General features: G+C 40.6%; 1 protein-coding gene and 1 long non-coding RNA gene across 2 annotated transcripts in view; one reads left to right on the top strand and one right to left on the bottom strand.

Annotated features, from left to right (window-relative positions):
• Positions 1–26,842, bottom strand: part of LOC143691551 (uncharacterized) — a 110,207-nt gene that overhangs the window by 43,095 nt on the left and 40,270 nt on the right. The window lies entirely within an intron of this gene.
• Positions 12,499–15,775, top strand: MGP (matrix Gla protein). Its single transcript, XM_077170161.1, has 4 exons — positions 12,499–12,666; positions 14,040–14,072; positions 14,923–14,998; positions 15,401–15,775. The coding sequence occupies exons 1-4, from the start codon at positions 12,606–12,608 to the stop codon at positions 15,540–15,542; spliced, it is 312 nt and encodes a 103-aa protein (XP_077026276.1). The 5' UTR covers positions 12,499–12,605; the 3' UTR covers positions 15,543–15,775.

Raw genomic sequence — 26,842 nt, 5'->3', positions numbered from 1 at the left:
GGCCAACATTACCTGAGATTGAAATGCCAGAACTGCCCTGGTATAATGTAGATGAGGGGGATCCAGAGGCGTAGAGAGATTGGAATGTTAGAGTGGATTTATCATGCAAAGCCTGCTCTTACACCCCAGGAATGTCCAGAGGATGCACCTTTTACCAGAACAGTGAGAAATAAGTTTGTGAGACTAGCACCATCATCCCTCAAGAGCTCTGTGGTTGCACTTCTCTGTAGGTCAGATATTACTGTAGGAACTGCTGTCACTGAGCTGGAATCCTTAAAACAATGGGGATGACAGGATCCCGAGTTGGCAGAAGCCAGGTGGCAGCACTTAATCACCAAAGACAGGGTAGACACAGCTATTATAATAGACAACAAACTCAAAGGAGGCATAAAATTATATGACATGCAGAGATTTGTGGCATTGGCTAGTAAATCATGGGGTGCCTAGAAATACAATAGAAGGGCAGTCTACTAAATTCTTGTTGGAGCTGTATAAACAAGAGTTCTAGGTCAAGGGAACAGAAGTCTAACCTGAATTACAAAAACACAGAGTCACGGCCCCTTAATCAATTTCCAGACTTGAAACAGTTTACAGGCCCTGAGCCCCTTGAATGAAGGGGAGGCCAGGTCCCTATGGGGGAGAAACCTCTTACACTGCCACAAATTTATACTGTTAACCTTCCTCTAAGTCTTCCCCAAGGAGACTGACGGCCTTTTACCAGGGTAACTGTGCATTGGGGAAAAGGAAATGATCAGATATTTCGGGGATTATTAGACACTGGTTCAGAAGTGACATTAATTCCAGGGGACCCAAAACGTCACTCTGGACCACCAGTCAGAGTGGGGGCTTATGGAGGCCAGGTGATCAATGGAGTTTTAGTTCAGGTCCGTCTCACAGTGGGTCCAGTGGGCCCCCGGACCCATCCTTTAGTTATTTCCCCAGTTCCGGAATGTATAATTGGCATAGACATACTGAGCAACTGGCAGAATCCCCACGTTGGTTCTCTAATTCATGCAGTGAGGGCTATTATGGTGGGAAAGCCCAAGTGGAAGCCACTAGAACTGCCCCTACCAAGCAAAATAGTAAATCAGAAGCAATACCGTATTCCTGGAGGGATTGCAGAGATTACTGCCACTCTTCAGGACTTGAAAGATGCAGGGGTGGTGATTCCCACCACATCCCCATTCAACTCTCCTATTTGGCCTGTGCAGAAAACAGATGGGTCTTGGAGAATGGCAGTGGATTATTGTAAACTCAACCAGGTGGTAACTCCAATTGCAGCTGCTGTTCCAGATGTAGTATCATTGCTTGAGCAAATCAATACATCCCCTGGTACCTGGTATGCAGCTATTGATCTGGCAAATGCTTTTTTCTCAATAGCTATTAGTAAGGACCACCAGAAACAGTTTGCTTTCAGCTGGCAAGGTCAGCAATATACTTTCACTGTCCTACCTCAGGGGTATATCAACTCTCCAGCCCTATGTCATAATCTTGTTCACAGAGACCTTGATCGTTTCTGCCTCCCACAAGACATCACACTGGTCCATTATATTGATGATATCGTGTTGATTGGACCTACTGAGCAAGAAGTAGCAACTACTCTAGATTTACTGGTAAGGCATTTGCGTGTCAGAGGATGGGAGATAAATCCAACAAAAATACAGGGGCCTTCACCTCAGTAAAATCCACCTCAGTAAAATTTCTAGGTGTCCAGTGGTGTGGGGCATGTCGAGATATCCCTTCTAAGGTGAAGGATAAATTGCTGCATCTGGCCCCTCCCACAACCAAAAAAGAGGCACTACGCCTAGTTGGTCTTTTTGGATTTTGGCGACAACATATCCCTCATTTGGGTGTGCTAATCCGGCCCATTTATCGAGTGACCAGAAAAACTGCTAATTTTGAGTGGGGACCTGAACAAGAGGAGGCTCTGCGACAGGTCCAGGCTGCTGTGCAAGCTGCTCTGCCACTTGGGCCATATGATCCAGCACATCCAATGGTGCTGGAAGTGTCAGTGGCAAATAGAGATGCTGTCTGGAGCCTTTGGCAGGCCCCTATAGGAGAATCACAATGCAGACCCTTAGGCTTTTGGAGCAAAGCCTTACCATCTGCTGCAGATAACTACTCTCCTTTTGAAAAACAGCTTTTGGCCTGCTACTGGGCCTTAGTAGAGACTGAACGCTTAACCATGGGCCACCAAGTTACCATGAGACCTGAGTTGCCTATCATGAGTTGGGTGTTGTCTGACCCACCAAGCCATAAAGTTGGGTGTGCACAGCAGCACTGTAAAATGGAAATGGTATATACGAGATAGAGCCAGAGCAGGTCCTGAAGGCACAAGTAAGTTACATGAAGAAGTGGCACAAATGCCTATGGTTTCCACTCCTGCTGCCACATTACCTTCTCTTTCCCAGACCAGAGCTATGGCCTCTTTGGGAGTTCCTTACAGTGAATTGACTGAGAAAGAGAAAACTCGGGCCTGGTTTACAGATGGTTCAGCATGATATGCAGGTACCACCCGAAAGTGGACAGCTGCAGCATTACAACCCCTTTCTGGGGTGTCCTTGAAGGACAGTGGTGAGGGGAAATCCTCCCAGTGGGCAAAACTTCGAGCAGTGCACCTGGTTGTTCATTTTGCTTGGAAGGAAAACTGGCCAGAGGTGCGTTTGTATACTGACTCATGGGCTGTTGCTAATGGTTTGGCTGGATGGTCAGGGACTTGGAAAGACCATAATTGGAAAATTGGTGACAAAGAGGTCTGGGGAAGAAGTATGTGGATAGACCTTTCTGAGTGGGCTAAAAACATGAAGATATTTGTGTCCCATGTGAATGCACACCAGAGGGTGACTTCAGCAGAGGAAGATTTTAATAATCAAGTGGATAAGATGACCCGTTCTGTGGATACCAGTCAGCCTCTTTCGCCAGCAACTCCTGTTATTGCCCAATGGGCTCATGAACAAAGTGGCCATGGTGGTAGGGATGGAGGTTATGCATGGGCTCAGCAACATGGACTTCCACTCACCAAGGCTGACCTGGCTACAGCCACTGCTGAGTGCCCAATCTGCCAGCAGCAGAGACCCACACTCAGCCCCTGATATGGCACCATTCCCCGAGGTGACCAGCCAGCTACATGGTGGAAAGTTGATTACATTGGACCACTCTCTTCATGGAAGGGGCAGTGATTTGTTCTAACTGGAATAGACACATTCTCTGGATATGGGTTTGCTTTCCCTGCATGCAATGCTTCTGCCAAAACTACCATCTGTGGGCTTACAGAATGCCTTATCCATCATCATGTATTCCACATAGCATAGCTTCGGATCCAGGAACACACTTCACAGCAAATGAAGTGCTGGAATGGGCACATGCTCATGGAATTCTCTGGTCTTACCATGCTCCCCATCATCCAGAAGCAGCTGGATTGATAGAACGGTGGAATGGCCTTTTGAAAACTCAATTACGGTGCCAACTAGGTGGCAAAAACTTGAAAGGCTGGGGTAATGTTCTTCAGGAAGCTGTGTATGCTCTGAATCAGCGTCCGCTGTATGGTGCTGTTTCTCCCATAGCCAGGATCCACGGGTCCAGGAACCAAGGGGTGGAAATGGGCGTGGTGCCACTCACTATTACCCCTAGTGATCCACTAGGAAAATTTTTGCTTCCTGTCCCTGCTACCCTGAGTTCTGCTGGTCTACAGGTTTTAGTTCCAAAATGGGGTGTGCTTCCTCCAAGAGAAACAACAGTGATACCACTGAACTGGAAGTTAAGATTGCCACCTGGTCACTTTGGGCTACTTATGCCTCTGGATCAACACACCAAGAAGGGGATTACATTATTGTCTGGGGTAATTGACTCTGACTATCAGAAGGAAGTAGGACTGCAACTACATAATGGAGGTAAAGAAGAGTTTTCTTGGAATATAGGAGATTCCCTGGGGCGTCTATTAGTACTACCATGCCCTGTGATTAAAATCAATGGAAAACTGCAACAACACAATCCAGGCAGGACTGCTAATGGCTCTGAAACTTCAGGAATGAAGGTTTGGGTCACCCCACCAGGCAAAGAACCATGGCCAGCTGAAGTGCTTGCTGAGGGGAAAGAGAACATGGAATGGGTAGTGGAAGAAGGTAGTGATAAATATGAACTTTGACCACGTGATCAGTTACAGAAATGAGGACTGTAATGCTGTTTTGTTCATGTTGTACTATTTAAGTTGTAAGATATCAAGTTTAAGAATGAATGTTGCCCAAGGATTTGCACCCTATTCTGGAGAGATTTAATGTGTTTCCAGTTATATGCAGGACAGTTGAGTATTGTCAGGTAAAAGAAAAAAATGTGTGCTTATTTGTTTTCATTTGGAAATTAAGTATGGTCTAAGGTGTTATATATATATATAGGTGCCAAGTTGACAAGGGGTGGACTGTCATGGTTAGGGACAGGTGTCAACTTGGTCAAGTTGTGGTACCTATTTATCTGATTGGGCAAGCGCTGGCCTGTCTGTTGCAATGAGGACATTTCATAGGATTAGGTCATGATCACGTCAGCTACATCCACAGCTGATTCCATTTGTAATCAGCCAAAGGGGAGTGTCTTCTGCAATTAGTGATGCTAAATGTCATCATGGGAAGCCTTTTAAGGAGGACTGAGAGGAGACAGGTTCCATTCCTGCTTTGGCTGGTGAGCGTCTCCTGTGGAGTTCATCCAGGCCATCCATCGGAGTCATTGGCTTCGCAGCTGGCCCTGTGAATCTTGGACTCTGCGTTCCTACGGTCACGTGAGATACTTTCATAAATTTTATATTTGCAAATGTTCCCTGTTGATTCTGTTTCTCTAGAGAACCCTAACTAATACAGTCATCATTTTCTTTTCCTCTTGAGGGCAGATCATTTAGGACATCTGGTATTGCCCAGTGGCTTCTGTTGCCTGGGTTACCATACTGCTAAAGTACCACACTTGAGGAGATTCCTGTACAATTGGGAAAAGTCAGTCATCATATCTTGTTGTCACTTTTGGAAGTGTCTTGATATACTACCTTCACAGTATGTATTTTAAGAAGACCTTAAGTTGGAAAGAGAAGTGTACGATTTTCAAGTTTGGATTCTGAGAGCATAAAAAACAAACTACAATGTCAGAAGTCTAAAAGAGCAGTTACCACTGAACTTGGGAGCCCAGAAGACATTTGGAACCTGGCTGGAAAAGACCAAGTTAATGAGCATTACAGGGCAGATGTTTGGAACTAGAAAAGAGAGAATTCTCTTTATTTCCAGAATGGAAGGGGGAGGAACAGTAGTCTACTCATCTTAAGGATGAAATACATATTGGATCAAAACTTGTTTGTTAACATGTTGGCTGGAGTTTATTGGCTATGCTGAGTACCTATATAATGCTTACCAATAGCTAGTTTGTTTCCCCCAAAACAATGCAGTAAACTGGCTTCTGCACTTTAAATCAGTTATTGGTGATATAATTATTTGGTTGACTCATCATGGGAAAAGAGTACAGCAGATCAGTCTAAGAGCAAAGTTGTGCTATAAAGAGGAATGCAACAACCAATATTATGGGTAGAAACTGCAATGGTTGAATTTATCACGTATAAGCATGGATTGTCTTCTTTTGAGGTTTTCTTTGAGATTGTATCAAAGGATATCTCTCTTAACTTAAGAAAATGTAAAGAGAAAACCTGAGTTTTCTCACTCTTGGGATTACTCACTCTTGGGATTACAAATGAGATATTTCCTTTAACAAGGAATCTGTTTGCATTCACAAAAGCTCTCCAAAGAGATATTTGGAGGGAAACTCCATCTCACTAAGACAAGAAGAACGAGGGCTGAGACTCCACCAAGTTGTTCACTACTGTTCCTCAAAATAAACCATTTTTATTGCACACAGATAAGTCCTGAAACCTAGAAACCCAGCCTCTCCAGAACATCAGCTGGTTCCATCTCCCTACCCCATATTATTAACAGCCCCTTCCAAAATGAAAAAGTTATAATGGCCATAGCCCAAATACCACTAAAGAGTGGAATAGAAAGATCAAAGGTGATGGTGAAGTTATACAGAAAAAATAGGGCTTAGCAAATGAATATGATTACTGAATCATTAAATTGATATTTCTTTTAATCTCCAGTATCTTAGAGCAGCTAGAAATAAAAACCTAAAACTGTAGAATTGTAACCCATACCAAATCTGAAATCTGTTCTACAACTAATTGTTGTGCTGTGCCTTGAAATTCATTGCTTTTATGTATATATGTTATTTTTTCACAAAAAGAAAAAAAGCTGATTGTGATGATTAAAAAAAAATGTATTCCTTCTAGCCTCTTGTATTCTGGAGCAGCTAGAAGGAAAAATCTGAGAGGACGGTACGATAGCTTGTGATAAATTCTGGAATCCCTGACAACCTCTGCTCTGTTCTCAATTTCTGCAATTTTGTCATTTCAAAATGTTAAATGTTAAATTTTGTCATTTCAAAATGTAAATGGAATTACACAGTGTGTAACTTTTTGCAATTGATTATTCACTCAGCATAATTGTGTCAAATTTCACCCAAGTTCTTGAGTTTATCAATAGTTTGTTACTGGAAAGTAGTATGGAGCTGCCTCAAAAAGTAAATATAGTTTCGGGTCAAGATGGCGGCTTAACAACATGCGTGTTTTAGTTCGTCCTCCAGAACAACTACTAAATAACCAGAAACAGTACAGAATAGTTCCTGGGGCCACGTCAGTGACCAGACACACAGCGTACCCCAGTCTGGACCAGCTGGACCGGCTGCAAGCACCCCCCCGAACCGCGAGTTCCCAAAGCTGCAGCAGCCAGTGCCCCTCCCCCACAGGCTGCTTTCCAGAGGGGAAAGGAAAGGACTTTACCAGCAGCAGAGACTGGGCACAATCAAACACCAACTGTGGAACTAATTAACTAATTCTGACTACTAAAAATAGGCCCCCAGCTTAGGTGAACCTGATCAAAACGGAGGTTGCTCATTTTTGCCCCGGCGCCAAGGGGGCAGGACTGACAGAAAAAGGGGGGAAAAAAAAGAAGGAAACAGAGGTTTTTGTGGCTGTGTATCTATAAAGGCTTGACTGCCTCTGGATACAGTGTCAGGACTTTTCAGGCTGCAACTGCCCCAGACAGAGGCAGAAGTGAGCTCTTTTGGGGGCTTGTCTGGAGACTGTGCCTTCCCCAGGGGAGGGGTGAAGCCCAACTCAGGTGGAATCCCTCCATCAAGGAATTCAGACACCAGGGCTTGGTAATTTGAAGCCATTAAAACCAGCCTACAGGGGCGGGCCGCGGTGGCTCAGCGGGCAAAGTGCTTGCCTGCTATGCCGGAGGACCTCGGTTCGATTCCCGGCCCCAGCCCATGTAACAAAAACGGAGAAACAGAATACAATAAAACAAGAAAATGTTTCCCTTTCTTCCTTCCTTCCTTCCTTCTATCCTTCCTTCCTTCTCTCTGTCTTTCCTTAAAAAAAAAAAAAAAAAAAAAAAAAAAAACCAGCCTACAACCTCTCCTCTGTCTCCACCACGCCCCCAGCAGGGTGAGTCTGCCAAAGTTAAAGGTACCGCATCATCTTATGCTGGTGGGACCTGCAGTCAGACGAGCACCACATACTGGGCAGGATAAGAAAAACAGAGTCCAGAGACTTCACAGGGAAGTCTTTCAACCTGCTGGGTCTCACCCTCAGGGAAAACCGACGCAGGTGACTCTTTCCTCCTGATAGGGGGCCAGTTTGGTCTGGGAAAATCTGGCTGGGGTCTATAATATCTAAGTAGACCCTCCTAAATGTGTGTGGGTGAAAGGCACCACACAAGCAGGGCAAGAAACAAGAAAACAAGAACTGGAAAATTCTCCTCTGTTAAACAAAACTTAAGCTAAAGGTCCAGATAAAGCTGAACGGAATGTTAAAGAACAGATAGACAACAAATTCATCCAGCAAGAAAACCCTAGATAAAAGAAGTGAAAGCAACCTCCAGAATAAACTAATTAAGGTAATTAAATGCCTAGATGCCAGCGAAAAATAACAAATCACACTAGGAAAATTGAAGATATGGCCCAGTCAAAGGAACAAACCAACAATTCAAATGACATACAGGAGCTGAAACAATTAATTCAGAATATACGAACAGACATGGAAAACCTCATCAAAAACCAAATCAATGAATTGAGGGAGGATATAAAGAAGGCAAGGAAAGAACAAAAAGAAGAAACTGAAAGTCTGAAAAAACAAATCACAGAACTTATGGGAATGAAAGACACAGTAGAAGAGATGAAAAAAACAATGGAAACCTACAATGGTAGACTTCGAGAGACAGAACATAGGATTTCAAAACTGGAGGATGGAACATCTGAAATCCAACAAGAAACAGAAACTATAGGGAAAACAATGGAAAAATATGAACAGGGACTCAGGGAATTGAAAGACAATATGAAGCGCCTGAATATACGTGTTGTGGGTGTCCCAGACGGAGAAGAGAAGGGAAAAGGAGGAGGAAAACTAATAGAGGAAATTATCACTGAAAATTTCCCAACTCTTATGAAAGACTTAAAATTACAGATCCAAGAAGTGCAGCGTACCCCGAAGAGAATAGATCCAAATAGACATACTCCAAGACATTTAATAATCAGAATGTCAGAAGTCAAAGAGAAAGAGAGGATCTTGAAAGCAGCAAGAGAAAAGCAACCCATCACATACAAGGGAAGCCCAATAAGACTATGCACACATCTCTCAGCAGAAACCATGGAGGCGAGAAGACAGTGGGACAATATATTTAAATTATTAAAAGAGGAAAAACTGCCAACCAAGAATTCTATATCCAGCAAAACTGTCCTTCAAAAATGAGGGAGAAATTAAAACATTTTCAGACAAAAAAATCACTGAGAGAATTTGTGACCCAGAGACCAGCTCTGCAAGAAATACTAAAGGGAACACTAGAGACAGATACGAAGACAGAAGAGAGAGGTGTGGAGAAGAGTGTACAAAGAAAGACTATGAGTAAAGGTAAAAAGAAGGAAAATTAGATATGACATATAAAATCCAGAAGGCAAAATAGCAGAAGAAAGTACTACCCATGCAGTAATAACACTGAATGTTAATGGATTAAACTCTCCAATCAAAAGACATAGTCTGGCAGAATGGATTAAAAAACAGGACCCATCTATATGCTGTCTCTACTCAAAGGACATGAGGCCAAGGACACAAATGGACATTTTACACATCAATGTTTATAGCAGCATTATTAACAATTACCAAGAGAAGGAAACAGCCAAAATGTCCATCAACAGACAGCTGACTAAACAATCTGTGACATTTACATAAGATGGAATATTATGCAGCTGTAAGACAGAATAAAGTTATGAAGTATGTAACAACATGAATGGACCTTAAGGACATTATGCTGAGTGTGATTAGCCAGGAACAAAAGGATAAATACTGTATGGTCTCACTGATATGAACTGACATTAGTGAATAAACTTGGAATATTTCCTTGGTAACAGAGACCATCAGGAGATAGAAATAGGGTGAGATATTGGGTAATTGGAGCTGAAGGGATACAGATTGTGCAACAGGACTGAATATAAAAACTCAGAAATGGACAGCACAATACTACCTAACTGTAATGTAATTATGTTAAAACACTGAATGAAGCTGAATGTGAGAACGATAGAGGGAGGAGGGCTGGGGACATAAATGAAATCAGAAAGAAAGATATATGGTAAAGATCAAGATGGTATAATCTAGGAATGTCTTGCATTTATAATAATAGTGAAATGCACAATGTACAAATTTTAAAAATGTTTTTGCATGAGGAAGAACAAAGGAATATTCTGAAAATAGATGATAATTAATACTTTAAAATGTCACCTTATGTGTGAGACTAAAGCAAAAAATGTTTATTTGTTACAAAATTTATATTTTGACTAGAGCATTTCCTAATATAACTCATGTAGATAGTTTGATTGAATGTCATAAGTACTTGGAATCTCAGGTAGGACATGAGATTTTGTTAGTTTGTCCAAAGTGATGCCCCGATGAATCCCAGAGTGATTTGATCAGTGACTGGAAAAGTGTTCGCAAGCCCCCTTTGGGGAATGGTGAGAGTGAGGAGAAATTCAACTTCCCCAAGTTGAATTCCTGATATTCTCACAAGCAGTGTGGACAACCAAAGCTATAGGCTGGGCCCCCAGTCTTGGGGGTTGTTCATATGTAACTTAACCCCACAAAGGATATGTCAAGTCTACTTAAAATTTAGGCCTAAGAGTCACCCCCAAGAGAGCCTCTTTTGTTGCTCAGATGTGGCCTCTCTCTCCAGCCAACATGACGAGCAGCCTCACCACCCTCCCCTTCTCTGCGTGGGACATGACTCCCAGGGGTGTGGACCTTCCTGGCAACGTGGGACAGAGATCATGGAATAAGCTGAGGCTCAGCATCAAGGGACTGAGAAAAATCCTAGAATGAGCTGAGAATTAACATCAAGGGATTGAGAGAACCTTCTCGACCAAAGGGGGAAGAGTGAAATGAGACTAAGTGTCAATGGCTGAGAGATTCCAAACAGAGTTGAGAGGTTATCCTGGAGACTATTCTTATGCATTAAGTAGATATCACCTTGTTGTTCAAGATGTAGCAGAGAGGCTGGAGGGAACTACCTGAAAATGTGGAGCTGTGTTCCAGTAGCCATATTTCTTGATGATGATTGAACAATGCTATAGCTTTCACAATGAGACTCTGTGAATGTGAAAACCTTGTGTCTGATGCTCCTTTTAGCTACTATATCAACAGAAGAGTAGAACATATGAAATAAAAATAAATAATAGGGGGAACAAATGTTAAAATAAATTTAGTTTGAAATGCTAGTGATAAATGAAAGCGAGGGGTAAGGGGTATGGTATGTATAATCTTTTTTTTCTCTGTTATCGTTTTATTTCTTTTTCTGTTGTCTTTTTATTTCTTTTTCTAAATCAATGCAAATGTTCTAAGAAATGCTGAATATGCAACTATGTGATGATATTAAGAATTACTGATTGTATATGTAGAATAGAATGATATCTTAATGTTTTGTTACTTTTTTTAATTAATAAAAAAAGTAAAAAAAAAAAAAAAGTAAATATAGAATTACCATATGACCCAGTAACTCTACTCCTAGGTATAACCAAAGAAATTGAATATAGAGACTGAAACAGATACTTACACACCAATGTTCATAGAGGCAATATTCACAATAGAAAAAGGGGGAAACAACTTAAATGTCCATGGACAGATGAATGGAAAAAAAAAAAAACACTTGTTGAAGAGTGCTTTGAAAACTATTGCTTTTATCTTTCTTTGCTTTGTATATATATGTTATTATACAATAAAAAAAGTTTTAAAATAAAAATAAATAAACTGTTGTTGAAAAATACACCCAACCCACTTGCTTCTCTGAGTTTTGAGTCCATTTGTCTTCAGGAAAGACTCTTGGACACCCAAGCAATGGAGACAGAGAATCTGGTAGAAAAGGTTTTCTAAAAAAAAAAAAGCCCTCTCTACAAAATAATAAGAGACACCGTATTGAAATGCTTTCCCTATTACAAGAGAAATGGTACTTCTGACATGGAGGTGATAATAGAAGTGCGTGTTTGTGAAAATCCTTTTTTGAAGCTACAGTAAAGCTAGAGAGTAAGCAGCTATTATTTACCTCCTTAGGGAGCTGTCTTGGTCTCCAGGTCCCCTAAAGCACCTAGCAAAGTCTGCCACTCATTTAAAAGCACGTTGAATTAGTTAATTAGCAAGACAATGCCTTTGGAAAATGAGAGATGAGTACCCTCTTATCTTTGCTGCACTTCAGATCAATAGTATCCATTCCAAGAGAGTACTAGTGCACAGGTTTTAGACTGAATTCACAGGACTGGAAGGAGAAGTTATAATGGTGCCAAACAAGAAAGCCAAACCCTTAGGGCTACTGGACATCTCTACCTTCATGAACACTTAGAGAAATGCAAGAGGCACAGGTGACCAAGCAAATGCCTGGTTGGTCCAGGATTAGGAGTTCAGCCATACCAGGAAGATGCCTAAATTACACCCAGCCCAGAAAATGAAGAGGGTTCTTTCTTTCCCAGAGCCTCTCTCCTCTCCATCAAGGGAATGGGTAGAACACTACAGCTCTGTCTATGGCCCAAACCTGAAAGGCTGCAGCGGTCAGGGCCAGGAGGGTAGGTGAGAGAAGGAATTAGAAAGGCAAACACGTGTTCTGGGAAACTCCCTTCTCGGTGGGCCTTTGCCCGGGTCTGCCCTCAACCATGGGGTAACCACAACCTCTGCACCAGGGCAGCTTCCTGCTGCAGCACACATCGGATCCAGGGGTGAGGGAAAACTGCCCACCCAGAGTACATAATATCTGGAAGGAAGGAATATTTGGGAAAAGTCCCAGTGCTAGTTTAGTGCCAACCAGCCCCCCCCTCCCCTCCCCCCACCCCCGTCTCCAGCCCCTCACACTGGTTCCTCCCCTTTCGGCCGGTCTAGTTGTTATAAAACCGCACATCCCATCAGGCTGAAACTCCACAGGGTTTCCCCAGCAGCCTGTAGAAGCCTTCCTACTGCTGCACGCCACAGGGAGGCCGAGCCCCAGCCTGACAGAGACATGAAGAGCCTGCTTCTCCTCACCATTCTGGCAGCCTTCGCCGTGGCAGTTTTGTGTTACGGTGAGAAACCCTTCTCCTCTCTGCTGTCTGGTTTTCCTCTCCTGCTTCCGACTTCAGTTTACTTTTGTTTTTCCTCCCCACTCCTTGCCCCTTTCTCTGCTGTCATCTTAAAGTACCATTAATTTAACATCTCCCAGTCTCTATCGAGAGAGCTGTTCCCTCAGGTCTTGTTTACATCCCAAATGCCCAGACTCGCGCACACAATTTCAAAGGCAAGTCCTTTCGATGGTAAGTCACTCGGGGTGGATGGAAATCGGAACTTTTCAGAAGGCAGATATCCAGATTCCCAGCCCGTGCATTCTTATTTTTAAGGATGTTTATTTGCACTCTGATATCAATGAGTATAAGGTGTTGGTTGAATTGTTCACTTTTAAGAAAATCACTTTTTTTTATCTGAAATGTGGTGTAGCCAACTCTAGGGGCAGGACAACCTCATAAACTCACTGCATTTGTTAAATGAGTGGATTTTAAAGTGAATTCTATGCTTAAAGAATTTCAGAGAAAAACGGAAGAGTTCACGATTGTTAAAAGATAAATTTTGCCTTGTTTCCATAGGTTATTAAAGCTCTGTGTTCAAAATCTATAAAAGGAAATCTAGAGGAGAATTAAATTCAGCTTTCTGCTGCAATTCTCTGGCTATTTTAGTCGTTTTTAAGCCTAAAGCATATTGACAACCATACATATTAGGCTTTTCACTTCTGAAATTGTTCACAAAATTTCTGTATCGGGGGATTTGCTTTCTTCCTCTTGCTTGCACTTTTACAAGAACTTCACTTGCTTAAAAATAAAAGCCTTATATTCTCAAATATGCCTGCTGTCCTCAGGAAGTGGTAGAAAGAAGAAAACTTTTGCTCTGACGTCGTCTTGGTTTTCTCTGAACTGGCACTGTGCCCCATGTGAGTTGCTCAGTTGGACAGTGGTTTCTGTGGCTGCCAACTTAACACAGGTCCTTAAGAAGCTTTCAGAACCTCTTAGAAACCTGTCCTGGTAAAGCCCAGCCTATGGGAAGAAACCTGTTTTCTAGACCCTCCAGTACCTCGCTTGACCCAACTCTCAGTCCCACATAAATCAAAGTCTCTCAGTGCAGCACTTAATTTATCTTATTTCACTAGTCTGAAGACCTCACAGCCCATGGGAAATTTTAGCCAAGACTATGACCCCTAACTTATTAAACATCAGATAAAGTACAGAGGCCTCCGAAGCAAGGATGGAGCTAGAAAAACAACTCATAAATCCCAAATTCCTGAAACGTAAAATAACTACATTGTTACATATATTCTTCACATCTTCTTGACTCTCCCTTCTCCTCCTCTCCCTGTTTAGACTCTTACAGTGTGAGATAAATAATCAAATGAATCTTTTTTTGATTACAGAATCTCATGAAAGCATGGAATCCTATGAAATTAGTAAGTATTCAACTGCTTTATTTAAACCTCATGCATAAAGAATCTCTCCCTAGTTGTAAATAAATGAATTGATAAGAGATTAAAGAAAAAAAGAGGGGGGAAGAAGACACCCTTATTGGGGAACTTAAATAAATTTTCAAATCCACTGACTATAAAAATCACCAAATAAGACATTCTGTCAGTACAGCAGTAGTGTAATATGGCATTTGAACTGCATTAACATAAAGCCTATAAAACTTGATTTGGAAAATTTAAGTTGCCACCACATTAACCACACAGATGGAAAATAAGAAGTATTGACAAATGGTAAGGCACAGAATTGGAATCTGGATCAGCTGGGAGACCACAGGGATCAGCATACGTCAAATAGACTTACAGAGACTGAGTTAGGCAAGAAATAACATACCACTCTCATTCTCAACTTAGTCATCATTTCTAAAATATTTAAACTTTCATGTACTTACTGGCAATCTGAAGTTTATGGTTCACACATCCTTGGTCAGAGAGAAGTTCTCAAAGACATCAAAACAGAACACCGAGTAGGAAAACCAAAATCAACAAAGGCAAAGTGATTACCCAAAGGCAAAATAAACAGGCAAAAAAATCCTGTGGTCCATGTGACAAGTCTCTAAGATGTATCAATAGGTTATATATAATGGATTATTGATTTCTTTTGATTAGGCAGTTATGAAATCTGCTTTTACTTCTCCTTTGAATTTTATACATCTCTGGGTTATATGAAGTGCATGGATAAATGAGCCTTCAAATATTTGTGTGTCAGGGAATATTCATGGACATATTTTCAGCTTCTGTTTCCCTAAAACTGCATATCTTTATTTTCTGTTTCAAGGTCCTTTCATTAACAGGAGAAATGCTAATACCTTCATATCACCGCAGCAGAGATGGAGAGCTAAAGTCCAAGAGAGGTAACAAAACTTGATGAGTTTTTTAAATCTTTTCCAGTGTAGCATCCGAGATCTGAATGGCATGAGAAACAAATTTTTCATCATATATATTGTTTCTAATTATATCCTAAAATAAAATCATGTAAAAACAATATAAAGAAACAACTTAATTTTCAGAATATTATTTTGTGAAAGACCAAGATAAGAGAAAGAGGGTAGAGGGAAAGGAGGGCAGACAGAAAGAAAACTTTTATTTTCATTGTTTAAAAAACCTTCTGCCTTTCCTCCTTTAATTTTCAAATTTCTCTCAATTTGAGAGCAAGGAGGAGGACTCGCTCCAATATTTCTTCATTCCTTCTTTTTTCTTTTCCTTTTTCTCTTTTCTTCTTTATCTTTATGTATCTCTTGTTTTGCACATTCTAGGATCCGAGAACGCACCAAGCCCTCCCATGAGCTCAACAGAGAAGCCTGTGATGACTTCAAACTTTGCGAACACTATGCCATGCTCTATGGATACAACGCTGCCTACAATCGCTATTTCAGACAGCGCCGAGGGACCAAATGAGGATAGAAAAAGTCTCCTTTGTCCGGAGCCTGGGGCCTGGTTTTGAATTCCCTGCAATACCATCACCAAAATATCTAGAAGCATATATATTGCTTGTTTCCTACACGTTCTCCTGTCTGGCTGGACTCTGTCCCCAGATTGTTTGATAAGTAGTGAAAGTGCAGTGTAACGAGGGCAGAGGGGAGTTAAAATGTATAATTAGTACATAATAAACTTCTGGTTGGGTACTTTCATTTTGTGAGTCTGATTCCTTATGGGGAAATGCTGAGGTATTTAAATCACAGTCAACCTAACCTAATACAGGAGATTTAGTTAATTGCATAGCTAGTATTGATTAGAAGTAAAATGACTTAGAAAGAATGAGACTTAGAAGGCTCTCATAGCCGTAATTCTCCTAGGTTCTTTCTACCTTGAGATCAGTGGACAATTACCTCCTATTATGTATTTTCCAGTATTTTTAAGCATCACAGATAATTAATCATATCATTTCCCTACTCCCAGACTTTAAATGGTCCCTAAATTCATTCCTTGTGAATTCCTGACTCTGTTTCCCTGCTCCTCGCCCTTACCTGAATGTTAACACATCCTAAGATGCCACAGTTCTGACTTGCTTGGACCAAGAAAACTTGTTTGCTTTCACAATCACCAGAGATAAGAAGAAAGCTTACAACCATGGAATTTTAGTGCCAGACAGGAAGCTGGAGCTCCCTTAGGCCTGGTTTTGATGAGGAGGAAATGAGACTCAAAGAATCTCCCTGCCTGATATTCAAGAGACTGACATAGGATTTTATAATTCTAGTTCAGTCTTGTTCCTCTCTACCATGATAACTTACTTGAACATTTCCACTTTCTTCAATGCTATTTTATCGAGATATATCCACATATCATATAATCATCCAAAGTGTACAAGCAATGGTTCACAGTATCATTACGTAGATGTGCAGTCATCATCACAATTTTTGAACACTCTTATTCCTCTAAAAAATAAGAATAAAAATTAAAAAGGAAAATGAAAAAAAACACTCAAAATATCCTATACCTCTTATCCTTCCACTCCCACCCCCCGCTATTATTTATTTATTTTTGTCCTTATTTTTTAACTCACCTGTCTATGCATTGAATAAGGAGTATCAGCCACAAGGTTATCATAATCACAGGGTCACACTGTAAAAGCTATATAGTTACACAATTAATATATAGTTATACAATAGCTATTTCCTTCTAGCTATTCTAATACACTAAAAACTAAAAAGAGATATCTATATAATGCATAAGAATAACCTCCAGGTTGACCTCTCACCTCTATTTGAAACCTCTCAGCCACTGAAACTTTATTTTGTTTCATTTCTCTTCCCTCATTTCCATTTCTTATGTGCATTCCTTCTGGTAAGCCCACTGCCTTCATCTCTTTTATAGAATAGCTTTCTATTCCTTCAAAACCCTGCTAAAACCACATGTATTTTATGAAATCAGTGATGATTAAATCCACCCCTCCCATTGTACTACTCAAGTCATCATATAACCCCTCAGGCATTTATGTAAAGAGTCAAGTGCCATACTTTTCAATTCAGGTTTTGATTAAAGTTGTTTTAGGTGTATTTCCTGTCTAACATTTTATAGTAAGTTCTTTGAAGACAGGTATTGTAACTTCTTTTCCCTCTGAAGCCTTAGTACTGTTTCTATTGATTAAAGGATATTCAAGGACAACTGGCTAAACAAGGGACTGGCTGATTGGGCATGCCTGGGAGTGATCATTTGATTCTGAAACTGTCAGGTTTATCAAAATAATATGTTCTATATCATTAAACCAAGAGCAGCTCACAACACCTGACCAGCCACAACAGGGATGGAAAAGCCTGGCCCCTTTGCCTCAAAGTAGGACCGATATCTAAGAGCAGTTATAGCTCTAGAGTTCACTGTAGAGGTAGTTGTGGCCTCTGTTGAAATTGAAGCATAGTTCAATTTGCCTCTCTGCCTAATCCTACTTCCCTCACCTCTCACATATGTTTTTCCTGAAAGTATTTTCCAATAAAAATCCACATAGAAAACTCAGAGTCAGAAAGAAAAAAAATACTTTCCTGAGGGGACAATTGGCGCTAGAAGTCACCCTAGAAGGCAAACATCAAAAAAAAGTGACATTTTGGAATTTGTTCACTCTCTAGCCAGCTTACATCAATGAGAATCACATCACTGTTATAGTAGGTGCAGCACTGACAGCACTTGGCGTGTGGTTGCAGTACAATTGGCAAAACTTTCACTGGTGGTAAATGAGATTGGATATTGAGGGATTACATTGGCAGGTATACTTATCAGGCATTTGAGAGTTGGAGCAAAACACCAATTATAAGGACCTTAAAATCAGTTGGCTGTTGCTGGAAACCACTGATGTACTGAAGAGAAACAATGAAAGGCTTAGGGTAACTAATCACCCATGTAAGGCAATGTGTGAAAGCCAGAGTTCCTTGGCAGCATATAAATAAACTCAACACTTCTATAGCCAAATGATAGAAAGATCTGAAGATAAGGTCAGCAACTTAATTACAAGTAACATAGCTCTTAATAAGGTTGAATTCTCAGCAATATGTCTTTTATACCAAGGTCAGGGCATTGATTGGGAAAGAATGAGATGGAATGAGAACATCTGGGTTAATGCACAGAAAAATCTTGAATTCCCAAATTTTTCTGCAAAAGTATCACTCTTAAGGGAGGACAAACACCTCATTCCTTCATGACCCATAGAGAACATGCCATGGGACAACTTAGGCCACATCTACTTTTGCTTGACTACTGTTTTTATGGTTGTGAAGGAAACTCAGAGGAAGACAGTTGTCATCTGAGCTGCTGACAATGTGACCACTGACAGGTGATATGAATATACAGAGAGACAAAGACAACTGCTGTTTGGAGGTTCCAGGGAAAGTTGAGAATGGGAGGTCTCATTCCACTATAATCATATACGACCATTCTTCAGTAGAGTAGTCTCAAAGGAGTTAGTGAATTTGAAATATGTAGTTATAGACTTCACTTAGGTAGAGTAGGCTCTGGTGAACACATCACATAGAAAGCTATACAGAGATGTGAGGCTGGAGATTTTCAGTCATCTAGTCTCAATGGAAATAAGTATCAAGTCTAAAAATCAGATGTATGTTCCCAGTTACAGCAAGGAAAGGAATGGTGGAAAGAAGGAAGAGGAATCTTCCAAAACCCAAATTCAGTCACGGAAAATAGACTTAGAAATAAGAAATGACAACCATATCACATAGCTACAGGAAAGACACATCTATTATATGTGTCTTTATATCATTATTAGACATTATATCATTATATCATTGAGACTCACACTCCAAAGAACACCTTTATATGTAATGATTTGCAAGAATATTTCCCACAGAGATCCACAGCGACTCAACATATGTCAATTCACAAGGGAAGGAATCCCTATTTCAACAAACTTCAGAAAAACGTTCAGTGACAGTCATCTTTTACTCAATATAAGCAAATTCACACTAGAAATAAATCATATGAATATCATCTTAATGGTAAAGCCTTTGGCTTGAGACAATACAATGGAACCAACACTGAGAAACTCCATGTATGCCATCCATCTATCTGGAAAAGCCTTCAGTAGATGTTCTCAACTTAAAGAACACGAGAAAACTCACACTGGAGAGAAACCCAATCTATGTCTTTGGTGTGGGAAGCCCTTCAGTCAATATTTAACTCTTAAAGATCATGAAATAATTCATATTGGAGAAAAATCCTAAGAAGGTCATCTATGTGAGAAAGTCTTCACTCAGTGTTCTGCCTTTATACAATATAAGAAGATTCATGCTGGAAAAAAACTATGTTTCATAATGGGAAGGTCTTCAGTCAATATACTCATTTTAGAGAACATGAGAGAACTCACTGGTGAGAAACCTTATAAATGTTACCTATTTAGGAAAACTTTCACTTACTATTCTGGTCTCAGATGATATGATATCATTCAGTATAAACGTTTTGAATACAGAAGAGATTCAATCATAGAATTAACCTTTAATATACCAGAGAACTCATACAATGAAGAAACACTGTAATCAATATGGAAGAACTTCTCATCATCCAAACTACTTCAGACAATCTAAGCAAATTCATACTGAGAAGAATCTATATAAATGTCAGCTGTGAAGCAAAGCCTTCAGATGATGGTCTGATGGTATACATCATGGGTGTACTCACAACAGAAATGTAATAAAAGTGGAAGGGTCTTCATCCACCACTCTAAGCCAAAATTAAACCAAAGAAATCACAGGGGAGAGAAATTCCATGTCTATAATCAGTGTGGGAATACCTTAATTTATAATTTATACTTTAAATAAGAGGAGTGGAGGCAAGGCAAGATGGTGGCATAGCGAGGAGCAGAATTTAGTTTGTCCTCTAGGTCAGCTAGTAAATAGTGAGGAACTGTATGGAACAAATGTTTGGGGGACCTCAATGACCAGACACACATCCTACACTAGTCTGGAACAATGGAACGGCTGAAATCTCACAAAGAAATATAAGTTTCTCAACCATGGAGGCTAGCACTCCTCCCCTAAGGACTGGTTCCCTAAGGAAATGAAAAGCCCTGCTCAGCCCACTGGGACAGCCATAACGACGGGTGCAAAAAATAGCCACCATCGAGTAGTTGCCTACCCCAGGCACTGAGAATAACCACCCCACAGGCCACCCCAAAAGGTGCAAAGAATAGCTGCCCCACCAGATGTGAGAATACTGCCTCACTGGGCACTAAGAATAGTTGCCCTGCCAGTAGTTAAGAATAGCCACCCTGCTGGGCACAGAGAATAACCTACTAGATGCCAAAACTACCTGCCCCACCCCACACCAGTTTGATCAGCTGGCCACCACAGTGAGGGAGAGGCACTGCTGAGGAGAACAGGTGGCTTAAGAGTAACATCTATTGGTAGGACTTAAGTAGAATTGCATCCCTTCCATGAGACCTGGGACTTGGTTTGGTCAGTAATTACTGACAAACCAAGTGTAAAGGGGGACCTTCAAGGAAAACCCAAGAAAATACAAAACCTTAGATGAGTTCAAGGGAATCAACTTACAAAATAACCTCATCAAGACAAATGCCCTGAATTACAAAGCATGTGAAGATACAAGCAGACATGGCTCAGAAAAAAGACCAAATTAAAACCCTGGAGGGACTCAGAATTAGGAACAACTAATCAAGGATGTTCATAACAACATAAAAGTTATCAAGAAGACACTGAAGGAGTATAAAGAAGAATTTGAAAGAATTAATATAAAAATAGCAGATCTCACAGAGATGAAAGATACTATAGAAAAATTAAAAATATACTAGAAACACACAATAGCAGGTTTGAAAAGACAGAAGGAAGAATGAGTGAGCTAGAATACAGGGCAATTGAACTCAAATGCACAAAAGAACAATGTCAAGAAAAATGGAAAAATGGAGCAGGATTTCAGAGAAATGATGGAAAACACGAAGAGCACAAATAAAAGAATCATCAGTGTCTCAGAAGGAGAAAAGAAGAGTAAAGGGCTAGGAAATTAGTTGAAGAGATAATGGAGGAAAACTTCCCAAATCTTATTAAAGACATAAATATGCAAATCAAACAAGCTCAATGAACCCCAAATAGACGTACTCAAAGTCATATACTAATCAGACTGTAAAATGTTAAAGAGAAGAAAAAGGCCTGAAAGCACCAAGAGAAAAGCGATCCATTACCTACAAGGCAAACCACAGAAGCCTGAGTTCAGATTACCCAGCAGGCACCAAGGAAATGAGAAGACAGTGGTATGATGAGAAAGACTTCCAGGCAAGAATTCTTTATCCAGCCAAGTTCTCCTTCAAAACTGAGGGAGAGATTAAAATCTTCTCAGACAAAGGCTGAGAGAATTTATCAACAAGAGACCTACCCTATAAAAAACTCTAAAAGGAGTTCTGCCAGTTGAAACAGGAAAAAAAAAAAATACAGGGGAAGGAGGTCTGGAGGAGGGCACAGAATTTAAGAGTACCAGTAAGAGTAAGTTAAAGGACAAAAAGAAAGAGAGGGAAAAGAATGTATAGATTTGACAAATAAAAACTAAAAAGATATGATGGTATTTGTGTTAGTTAGATTCAGTTGTCAACTTGGCCAGGTGAGCATACCTAGTTCTGTTGCTGCGGACACAAGCCAATGGTACATGAACCTCATCTGTTGCTAATTACATCTGCAGGCGGCTAGGAGGCGTGTCTGCTGCAATGAGTGACGTTTGACTTAATTGGCTAGTGCTTAAATGAGAGAGTGCAACATAGCACAGCCTAAGCAGCTCGGCATTCCTCATCTCAGCACTCGCAGCTCAGCCCAGGCCTTTGGAGATGCAGAAAGAAGTCACCCTGGGGAAAGTTGTTGGAACCCAGGGGCCTGGAGAGAAGACCAGCAGAGACCTTCCTGTGCCTTTCCACGTAAGAAAGAACCTCAGTAGAAAGTTAGCTGCCTTTCCTCTGAAGAACTAACAAAATAAATCCCCTTTTATTAAAAGCCAATACTTCTCTGGTGTGTTGCATTCCGGCAGCTTGCAAACTAGAACAGTATTCAAGAACAACTTTTAAGTAATAACTTTGAACATTAACAGACTAAACTGCCAAATAAAAGATACTGATTTGTAGACTGGATTTTTAAAATGATCCATCTATATGCTCTTACAAGAAACTCATCTTGGATCCAAGGAGACAAACAGATTGGAAGTGAAAAGATCTTCTATGCAAGCTGTAACAAAAGAAAGCAGAAGTAGCTATACCAAAATCAGACAAAAAACTAGAAATGACTCAGACATCCTTGAATGGGTGAATGATTTAACTATAATATACTTATACCATAGAATAAGACAGTGTATTGGCTAGGGTTCTCTAGAGAAAAAGAATCAGCAGGAGATATCTGTAAATATATAATTTATAAGTGTCTCACATAACTGTAGGGATGTAGAGTCCAAGGACTATAGGGCAGGCCACAAGCTGGCAGCTCCAATGAAGGTCCCTCAATGAACTCTCAGGAGAGGCTGCCTGGTTGAAGCAGAAAGAGTGATTGTCTCTTCTGAGTTCTCCTTAAAAAGCCTTCCAATGATTAGATTAAGCATCACTCATTGCAGAAGACACACCCCTTAGCTGATTGCAAATGCAATCACCTGTGGATGCTGCCAATGTGGTCATGATTTAAGTCCATGAAATGTCCACATAGCAACAGACAGGCCAGTGCTTGCCTGACCAGACAATGGGCACTACCACCTGGTCATATTGACACATGTACTTGAACATGATACTCAGTAATCAGTAAAGAAATGAAGTACTGACACACACAACATAGATAGCATGACTTTCATTTCCAATGAATGGCTTAGAGATCAGAGAAGAAATGATACAAACATTTTAAGAACCAAGTACAGAATATGCTTCTGACTATGAAAAAAAAATCAGTAAAGTGAAGTAGTTACAGTTCACTTAAATGCAATTTCCTCTCCAGTCTCTTAAGTATAACTGGTTTTCATAACACTTAAATTTTTTTTGGCATGTCTCTGGCATGGCAGGCAAGAATTCTACCACTGAGCCACCATCTGCAGTGCCCCATAACACTTAAATTTAAGTTTATAAAAATAGATTCCAATATCTGTCTGAAGTCTGGGTTTTATGGATGTATTTTTCCAATAAATTAGCATGTTTCCCAATGATGCTTATATAAGCTGGTGGCTGCTATTCATCAATGCAGAGAAAACAAATGAATACTGTCCCTTTTATCTAACAAATTCTCAGTATTACAGCGAGTAAAGAATATACCACTTTAACCTTAGGATATATATTAAAAATTGTTATAGAAAATTCCAAATATTCCCAAGGCTATCATGTATCATTAAGTCTCTATTGCTTAATGAGGTCAACATCTTGATGTTTTCCCCATAATTGATTATATTTCATCACTTTCTTGCCAGGATGAATTGATATTCAAATTGGAATGAACTTCATTTGAAAGGTTTGTCACATGCATTCTATTTCTAGAATTCCTCTCTAGTACGAATCTACTGATGATTAGTAAGGGATGAGCTCTGACTAAAAGTTTTGCCACATTCTTTATATTTATAAGGCTTTCCTTCTGTATGAATTCCCATGTGTCATAAGGAATGAAAGTTTTCCCACATGCTTTACAGTTAAATGATTTGTCTCCAGTATGAATTTTCTGGTGCTGAATTCGAGCTGAGCATTGGTTGAGGCTTTTTTTATAGTCATTACATTTATAAGGTGTCTCTCCACTATGAATTTTCTGATGTGTATTAACTGCTGAGTGGGAGTTGAAGGCTTTTCTACATCACTTACAGTTATATGATTTCTCTCTAGCATGAATTCTGTGATGTATATTAAGCCATAAAACCCAGGAGAAAGCTTCCCACATTTGTTACATTTGTAGGGTTTCTCTCCAGTGTGAATTATTTGATTCTGTATAAGAGCTGAACTTTGACTTAAGGTTTTTCCACATTCTTTACACACATAAGATTTCTCACCAGTATATATTCCCTGATATATAATAAGGGCTCAAAGTGGTAACTGAATATTTTTCTACAGTCATTACAACTTAAGGGTTTGTTCTAGTTTATTAGCTGCTGGAAATCAATATACCAGAAACAGAATGGCTTTTAAAAAGGGGAATTTAATAAGTTGCTAGTTTACAGTTCTAAAGTTGAGAAAATGTCCCAATTAAAGCAAGTCTATAGAAACGTCCAATCAAAGACATCCAGGGAAAGATACCTTGATTCAAGAAGGCCGATGAAGTTCAGGGTCTCTCTCTCAAGTGGAAAGGCACATGGCGAACACAGTCAGAGTTTCTCTCTCATCTGGGAGTGTACATGGTGAACATGGCATCATCTGCTAGCTTCTTCTCCTGGCTTCCAGTTTCATGAAGCTCCCCAGGAGGCATTTTCCTTCTTCATCTCCAAAAGTCACTGGCTGGTGGACTCTGCTTCTCATGGCTGTTTCGTTCTGCTTTGCTCTCTCTGAATCTCTTTCATTCTCCAAAATGTTTCCTCTTTTATAGGACTCCAGAAACTCATTAAGACCCACCTGAACAGGTAGAGACATATCATTACCTAATCCAGTTTAACAACCATTCTTGATCACATCACATCTCCAGGGAAATTATCTAATTACAGTTTCAAATATACAATGCTGAATAGGGATTAGAAGAAACAGCTGCCTTTACAAAATGGGATTAGGATTAAAACATGGCTTTTCTAGGGGACATACATCCTTTCAAACCAGCACATTCCACCCTCTGGACCCTAAAAAAGACATGTTTTCCCCATATACAAAATACATTCATTCCATAACAATATCAAAGAACCATAAACCATTTCAGTAGCAATATACATGATATAGAAAGTTAGAAACATACATATTCCTATCGAAGTTAGTTACAGGCATGGTCAGTGCTCAGGCAAATTCTCCTCTGTCTCTGGACCTTTGAAAACTCATAACAAATTATTTACTGCCAACATACAAAGGAGGGACAGTCATATGACACATAAACGCATTTCCATAGGGAAGAAGGAACACAGGGGTCACTGGACCCATACAGTTTTGAAAACCCACAGGGTAAAATCCATTAGATTTCAAGTCTGAGAATCACTCATCTTTGGGGCATTAGAAAGCAGCAGTTCCACCCTTTCCAAAGGCTTGTGCAGAGGTCTGCCTCTCTCTGAACACAACCTTGGGGGACACTGGGGAGACCACATTTTTCTTGGCCCCACTCTCTCCAAGCATCAGGACCCTTCCCAGGCTCTCTGCCATCTCCACGCACATGCTCAACCCCTCCTTGTGGTGGCAGGCAGGCTCTCTCCAAACCCCAAGGAAGGTGCTTCACTCTCTCCAAGGCCTGAGGCAGCATGATTCTTCCACTGCAACGAGGTGGAAAGCCCATCCTCTGCCTTTGGGGTAAACTCATCCTCTCCATGGGCTTGGATGGGTCTGCTCTCCTGGCCCAAAGCTTCTTGACTTCAGACCTCAGCCTCCATGGCTTTGCCTCTGAAGTTATTTTTTCCTCCAAGTTCCTTCTCTGTCCCTCTCAGTCCTGAATGGTAGTGGTTCTCTTTATACAGACCCTGCAACACTCTCATTGACTTTCTATGTTGTAGCCTTGGATCATGCCCATCAGACATAAGGCGTTTCCACAAATCCTTCCTGAATAACTCCATGTCCAATCCTGACTTTCTCTGAAATGGCTGGCTGGTTCCACATTTGGTTAAGTCCTCACATGAGGCACTATTCTCTGGGGTCTCCCTTCCTGGAAGCACAGAATTTTCCAGAATATCAATTTCTGGTTTCTTTGTACCCAAGAGTTCAGTTCTCAGCTTATCTCTCTCCTGTTGCATTTCACTATAAGCTGTGAGGAGAAACCAGGCTGCACTTTCCACATTTAATTTGGAGATCTCTTCTGCTAAATATCCAAGTTCAAAATCAACCTTCCAGCCAAAGCCACTAGTCAATTTTGCCAGATTATCTGCTACTTTAAAACAAGGATCGCCTTCCTTCCAGTCTGCAATAGCACACGCCTCATTTCTGTCTAGAACCTGGTCAGAGGTATCTTTAGAGTCCATGTTCCTACCAACAGTCTCTTCAAATCATTCCAGGCCCTCTTCATCAAGCTCCCCACAACTCCTCCAGAATCTCCCCCTTATCCACTTAAAAAGCTGTTCTAACATGTTTGGTATTTGCAAGTTACAGCAGCACCCCACTCTCCAGTACCAAAATCTGTTCTAGTTTGCTAGCTGCTGGAATGAAGTATACCAGAAACAGAATGGCTTTTAAAGAGGGGAATTTAATAAGTTGCTAGTTTACAGTTCTAAAGTCGAGAAAATGTCCCAATTAAAGCATGTCTATAGAAATGTCCAATCAAAGGCACGCAGGGAAAGATACCTTGATTCAAGAAGGCCGACGAAGTTCAGGGTCTCTCTCTCAAGTGGAAAGGCACATGAACACAGTCAGAGTTTCTCTCTCATCTGGAAGGGAACATGGTGAACACAGCATCATCTGCTGGCTTCTTCTCCTGGCTTCCTGTTTCATGAAGCTCCCTGGAAGGCATTTTCCTTCTTCATCTCCAAAGCTTGCTGGCTGGTGGACTCTGCTTCTCGTAGTTACGTGGTTCTGCTTTGCTCTCTCTGAATCTCTTTTTTTCTAGGGTACACACATCCTTTCAGATCAGCACAGGGTTTCTCTCCAGTATGAGTTCTATGATGTCTGCTTGGCTGCGATATTGAAGTAAAGGCTTTTT

This window comes from Tamandua tetradactyla, chromosome 7, assembly GCF_023851605.1.
Source record: "Tamandua tetradactyla isolate mTamTet1 chromosome 7, mTamTet1.pri, whole genome shotgun sequence".
In the NCBI taxonomy this organism is placed as follows: domain Eukaryota; kingdom Metazoa; phylum Chordata; class Mammalia; order Pilosa; family Myrmecophagidae; genus Tamandua; species Tamandua tetradactyla.
This window is presented reverse-complemented; position numbering and strand designations above follow the sequence as displayed.